We start from the raw sequence: 6,734 nt of genomic DNA, 5'->3' as shown, positions 1-6,734 counted from the left end.
CCTGGGAGGCGCAACTTGCAGTGAGCCGATATCATACCACTGCACTACAGCCTGGGCGACAGAATGAGATTCTGTCGCAAAAAAAAAAAAAAAAATTTAAAAAATTAAAAAAATAAATGCTTTACGAGGCTGATATAGGGGAAAAAAGAATAGTACGATCATACATGAATAGTCCACAGAACTGCCCACTGCTCAACTCCATAAGCATGTATTTGCATTGGCATACAGATCTAAAACAATCTCACTTCTAACCTTATCAGCAGATAAGACCTCTTCCATCCTAACTTGATAACATAATATTGCAGATCTAGAAATAACATGATCCTGAACAATACCAACACATGTGGACTATCTTTTTAACTGATGTAGATATGTGTTGAGATATTTAAAAATAATTGAATATATACTTAAAAGTGATAGATCTGTACACAGTTCAATGAGGGCTCCTCAAATGAAAAACATTTTAGGGAATATCAAACTTTGTTGTACACAGAAAAGAGTCTCGAAGACCCAAATTGTTAACAGTGGTTTCCCTGGGGAGTGGGAACTAGAGAAAGGGAGGTCGGTGGCAATGGCAGCTTCCTTTTCTAACTTAACATACTTCCTCTATTGTTTGAAATTTCTATTAAAATGAATTGTTTTATAATTAATTTTTTAAAACATTAAATATGTAGTATTCTTACTTCATATTAGCAGAATAAGGTTTTGCCAAAATTAAAAGCTAATTCTGTTTTTTGCATAACTACTCAAAGATATACTCCAAAAAACATACGGAAGTAACATCTAATAATCTTACAAATGCCTTCTTCCTATCCTCTTGGTATCTCTTCTACCATGATTCCTCCTAGAAATTGTTGCCAAGTTAATGTTTCCAGAACACCACACAAGTCCTCTCATACCCCTGCTCAAAAACTGTGAAGGATTCTCTAAAAGCTGCATATAGAAGTTTAAATACCCCCGTCTAACATTCCAAGGATTCTATAAACAACAGTTCTAGTCACAACTTTATATCTCCCTTCACAAACTCCGTGCTCATACAAAGCCAATTACTACATACACAGAACTGCCCTCACCTGGCTGGATTCACACCTGCTTTCTGTGCTTTTTCCCTCTGGAATGTTCTTACCCATCAAAACTCTGGGCCCACATCAAATCACATCTTCCCCTATGATCACCCAGTAAAAAGTTTCAGTTCATGATGCCCACTGCTCTTAAGTGTCTTAGTTATCAGTATTTGTGGGCCCTTTACCCTAGTTGGATTTTAGGCTTTTGAGTAACAATGAGGAACAGTGCCTTATACAAAGCTTTTTACCTATCCACTGTAAAATATACCGCATCTTAGATTTTAAAAGTGCTTTATACATGTCTGCTGAATACTAGAGCCCTTTAAGAAGTTCCTAAATATGTACCTGTATCAAATGAAAGTATTCTGAAGAGTTCTGTGATTTATCAGACTAATTTCCATAGTGACCTATTTACCATATATTGCAACAGGTCTGCAGATTACAGTGAAACAAACAAGGACTTTGGATTCTAGAATATCTGGGTTTGGCTTTCACTTCTGCCACTTATCAGTCGTATGACTTTGGGAAAATTACTTTATCTCTCTGGACCTAAATTTTCACATCTGTAAAATGGAGATAATATAATCTCTACCTTTCAAGGTTACTATGAAGACTGGAAACAATATACAAAATACATAAAAGCATCAAGCACAGTACCAAGCATGTTGTTTGCTTCCAATATACGGCAGTTACTTTATGATTGTCTTGCCCTTAGACACTAGGGTTCTTAGTTTCTCCCTGGCACCTATAAGAACTGAATGCACATCATCACCATTTAGGATCATCCTAGATTGCGCTCATAAACTATTTCTGCCAAGCAATGATTTTAGGAGCTCCGCTCCTCATAGTAGGTGTGGTCTGTAAACAGTCTACTATCTTCAAGCCAAGAGGGGAACTTCTGGGCCTATGCCATCACACTGCCTAGACTAGGTTTCTGTTCTTGCTCCTCACTCACTCCAGTTTCTTGCCAGAATAGAGCCTAGAGGCTTGATGGTCCCCACATTTCTGGGGACTTATCCTGCTTCCATTCTCCCAACATCTGATCCAATGCCCTACCTGCATCAACCTCAATCTAGATGAATATTTACAAAATGACAAATACAGCACTTACATATCTGACATCAAGAACCAAGAGTGCCTAATAATCTCCACTGGTTTATATGGCATCCCAATCTCCACCTCCATGAATCTGCGTCAAGCTAGATGGAATCTGAACTCACTATGTCCCCACAAATGACATGATCTGGACTGCTGTAAGAATGGAGTTCATCTAAATCAATGTGAAGATCTCTTTTATGAGTTTAATTCTATAAATTTGCACATATTTATTATCTTCCTAGACCTCCCTAGCAGCTATCCACCCAACAGCAAAATATTAAGTGTACAGAATCAAGGAAACGTTACTGTGCTCCTGCTTCAAGATACTTCAGCCATCCCAGGAGACTTGAAAAAGTAGCGGTAATAGGAGAGATAAAGGAAAAATGAGCAGGTTTGACTAGTAATTTACCTTGTCATTTTTAGGAAGAGATGAGTTTATTATCCCAAAAGCAAATATACCTGATTTTTAAAATTAGCTCTACTTTCACTAATCAATACAATCATAAGTAATGAATCAAAATTAGACAATGAAAATAACTTAATCCCCATAGAGCAGCCATCAAGTAACATGGCAAATTATACTTACTCTCCCAGGAACCAAAGGGATAGTAGCTTCAGCCTTGGTCCGCTCCGCTTCATCATAACTGGGCAGTGTTGTAGCTACATTGTAAGATGGGGGCTTTGGAAACCCAGACTCATCCTTGTAGTCAAAATATGCTGCAGAATTTTAACAGTCACAATTTTTTGATGATTAGCTGAATTGAAATAAAAGGAGTTCGACTAACTGTAGCAGACAAAACCCAGCCATTCCCTTAAGAGTACATATATAACAATTGAACCAAAAGACATTTCTAGATGAACGTCTAAGAGACTGGGGGTGATTTTTAAATGTATCCACTTCTCAATTATTTAAAATCCAGACTCACTTTGTAACCTTTCTTCCGGCTGCTTCTGAAATTTTTTTTTTTAAACTGTAATGTCAAAGCGCAGAGTGTTTTTAAGGATTCCGTAATCACCTTGCCCTGTTACCTACCTGCGCTCTCTGCAGAAATGCTGCTGTAAGGTGGAGGAGCATCACCGGCAGCCTGTTCAGGTTCTCCAGACTCTTCTTCATTCTGTAACTAAATAAAAATTTCATATTTTAATGCAAGCATAAAGCCAATTAGAAAGATAAGAACCCAAAAACTGAAATAAATAGCCTTTCTAGAAAGCTATTTAGCAACGTATTTTGAAAGCCTTGATACACAAATCCTTTAAGAATTCTACTCCCCAGAAGTTATTCTATGAAAATATTCAAAGAGGCAAAAAGGGTACATATAAGTGTTGTGTCAGCAAAAATTAGAAACAACCTAAATTCCAATCATAGGAGACAAATAAATTATAGTACATCTCACAAAGGACTACTACACGGCCATTAAAAATTAAATTTCGCCATCCTGGCCAACATGGCAAAACCCCATCTCTACTAAAAATACAAAAATTAGCCAGGCATGGTGGCACACTCCTGTAGTCCCAGCTGCTCAGGAGGTGGAGGCACAAGAATCATTTTAACCTGGGAGGCAGAGGTTGCAGTAAGCTGAGATGGTGCCACTACACTCCAGCCTGGGCAACAGAGTGAAACTGTGTCAAAAAAATATACATTAAATTTCAGCCAGGCATGGTTGGCTCACACCTGTAATCCTAGCACTCTGGGAGGCCTAGGCAGGTGGGATCGCTTGAGATTAGGGGAGCTTAGGAGTTCAAGACTAGCCTGGGCAACATGGCAAAACCCTGTTTCTAAAAAAATACAAAAATTACCTGGGAGTGGTGGCATGCACCTGTGGTCCTAGCTACTCAGGAGGCTGAGGCAGCAGGACAGCTCGAGCCCAGAAGGTCATGGCTGCAGTGAGCTGAGATTGTGCCACTGCCCTCCAGCCTGGGTGACAAAGTAAGACCATGTCTTTAAAAAAAAAAATTTAATTTCATTACTCAAATAGGTATTTATGGTGTACTATTATAACATGAAAATAGCTAAATTTGCCAAACAATATGCATTATATATTCCTTTTTAAAAAGGCAGACATATAATGGAAAAGAGGCCTAGAATGAGACATTTACAGTTCAACACTGTTATTTCTAGGTAATAGGAGTACAGGGGAATTTTTCCTTTTGGTTGTGTATCTGCATGTTCAAATTTTTTGTAGTGAATATTTATCACTTGTATACTTTTTTTTGGAGAGACAGGATCTCATTCTTGCTGCCCAGGCAGGAGTGCGGTGGCACAATTATACCCTGGCTTTTTTTAAATTTATTTTTTGTAGAGATGGGGTCTCCCTGTGTTGCCCAGGCTGGTTACCAACTCCTGGCCTCAAGCGACGTATACTTTTTTAAAGTTAGAAAAATAATCTGTTAAGACAAAAGACAAATCACAGACAAACCGTGTTACCATTATATTTAGCATGCACACCAAATTAAATCTTAAATAACTGAGACATTTATGAAAACATAAAATTCTCCCTAATTCTACATATATCTGTTAATCGATATCCCTTTTCCCTATCTCAGCAACTTTTCTACCAGTCAAATCTTCAATTTTTTTATTTATTTTTTATTTTTTTGAGACAGAGTCTCGCTCTCTTGCTCAGGCTGGAGAGCAGTGGCGCGATCTTGGCTCACTGCAAGCTCTGCCTCGCGGGTTCACGCCATTCTCCTGCCTCAGTCTCCCTCCCCAGTAGCTGGGACTACAGGCGCCCACCACCACGCCCAACTAATTTTTTTCATATTTTTTAGTAGAAACGGGGTTTCACCGAGTTAGCCAGGATGGTCTCGATCTCCTGACCTTGTGATCTGCCTGCCCCGGCCTCCCAAAGTGCTGGGATTACAGGAGTTAGCCACCGCGCCCGGCCTTCTTCAATTTTTTTAAATAACTCACACCGAAAGTGTCTGCTGTTGCTAGTCTGTATAGCCTACACAAGTCATCTTCATAGAATAAAGACATTTCATGTGGTTTTTCGAGACCAGTGTGACAATGAACTCTATTAATTTAAAAGATGAGCTGACTGGGACTAGGAGTCAATCTGGAAATTAATAACAGAATATTCAGTGATATAACTGATGTAGGGGTCTAATCCTGGCTTCAGTATCATCAGGATATACAGAGCCAACTGACATACTTGTAAAATACATACCACCTCTAAACCATACTGCTACAAAGAACTCTATCTTGAATTGAGACAGAAAAACAGAAAGGCTGAGGTGTACTAACATGAAGTAGAGCTCCATAATTCATTAAATTGTTTTTTTCTTTTTGAGATGGAGTTTCACTTTTGTCGCCCAGGCTGGAGAGCAATGGCGGCATCTCGGCTCGCTGAAACCTCCACTTCCCAGGTTCAAGTGATTCTGTTGCCTCAGCCTCTGAGTAGCTGAGACTACAGGTGTGTGCCACCAGGCCCGACTAATTTTTGTATTTTTAGTAGATGTTGGCCAGGCTGGTCTCAAACTCCCAACCTCAGGTGATCTGCCTGCCTTGGCCTGCCAAAGTGCTGGAATTATAGGTGTGAGCCATTGTGCCCGGCCATAATCCATTAAATTTTAAGTGATCATCTCAATCTCAAATACTATTCAAAAACAGATGTCAATAAATTTTTCTGACTAATACTACAAAAGCTTCAATCTCAAAATTCCTGTGTCAAATTCTCATCAGCATCTACTATCTGGGTACATTTTTTCGAATCCTAGTAATCTAATGTTAAACTTAAGGTACTTCCAAAATAACTGTATTGTAACCTAAGATAATTTTTCCTTTTAAACAAATACATGTGGCCAAAATAGCTGCAGTAAAGCCAAATGCTCCTGGGACACTGAACTAGTGAATTATTTAAAGAGAGTTCTTGGGACCACAGTTCACCTCAAATACTGGTTTTAACACTATTTGAAGCTCTTGGCAAGGTATTCTTAGCCTCCTCACACCTAACCACTCTTGTGCTGTGGGAAGGTCACCAAAAGAAGCAGAAGAGTCAGCAGCAAGAACAGAGGCAAATACGGACTTTTCGAAAATGTTCCCTTAATATACTGTAGCCAGTAATGAACTTCATTTAAATCTAGCTTGGTTTATATCTAACCCGTTTTATATTTCCTGAGCTTGGTGTCAAAGTAGTCACATTACCTCTGCATAATTTAGGTCTCAGAAAGGAAGCATGACAATTCTAAGAAATACAGAAATCCAAAGAACAAAGAGGTTAAGAGGTCTTCTACGACAATATATATAAGATAGGCTGCCTGTCTCCTGGCAACTTGGAAACGTTAAATTCGATCATCCCCCACCCAGTAAAAGATGACAGTGCAAATAAATTCCAGCCTTCTTAGAAACGCCAATTTTCACTTTGATAAGGAAAAAAGAAACACTTCTATGTGAAGAGTTTGCTCCATTAAAATTCACTACTTTAGAATAGTGTACTTTTTTCAATTAAAAAAAAGAAAAAGAAAAACAATTTAGGCTGGGCGCGGTGGCTCAAGCCTGTAATCCCAGCACTTTGGGAGGCCGAGAGGGGCGGATCACGAGGTCAGGAGATCGAGACCATCCTGGCTAACACG

At 39.0% G+C, this 6,734-nt stretch overlaps 1 protein-coding gene across 1 annotated transcript in view; it reads right to left on the bottom strand.

Moving 5' to 3' along the window:
* NDFIP1 (Nedd4 family interacting protein 1) overlaps window positions 1–6,734 on the bottom strand; it is a 93,653-nt gene that overhangs the window by 15,328 nt on the left and 71,591 nt on the right. Inside the window, exons 3-4 of the mRNA XM_011939782.1 lie at window positions 3,196–3,283; window positions 2,731–2,879 (exon numbers count right to left, since the gene is read on the bottom strand). Of these exons, the coding sequence (XP_011795172.1) occupies window positions 2,731–2,879; window positions 3,196–3,283 (237 nt within the window). The remainder of the gene's footprint in view (window positions 1–2,730; window positions 2,880–3,195; window positions 3,284–6,734) is intronic.

This window comes from Colobus angolensis, unplaced genomic scaffold (assembly GCF_000951035.1).
Source record: "Colobus angolensis palliatus isolate OR3802 unplaced genomic scaffold, Cang.pa_1.0 Scaffold183, whole genome shotgun sequence".
Taxonomy (NCBI): Eukaryota; Metazoa; Chordata; class Mammalia; order Primates; family Cercopithecidae; genus Colobus; species Colobus angolensis.
The sequence above is the reverse complement of the archived record's forward strand: the minus strand, read 5'-3'. Positions and strand labels throughout refer to the sequence as shown.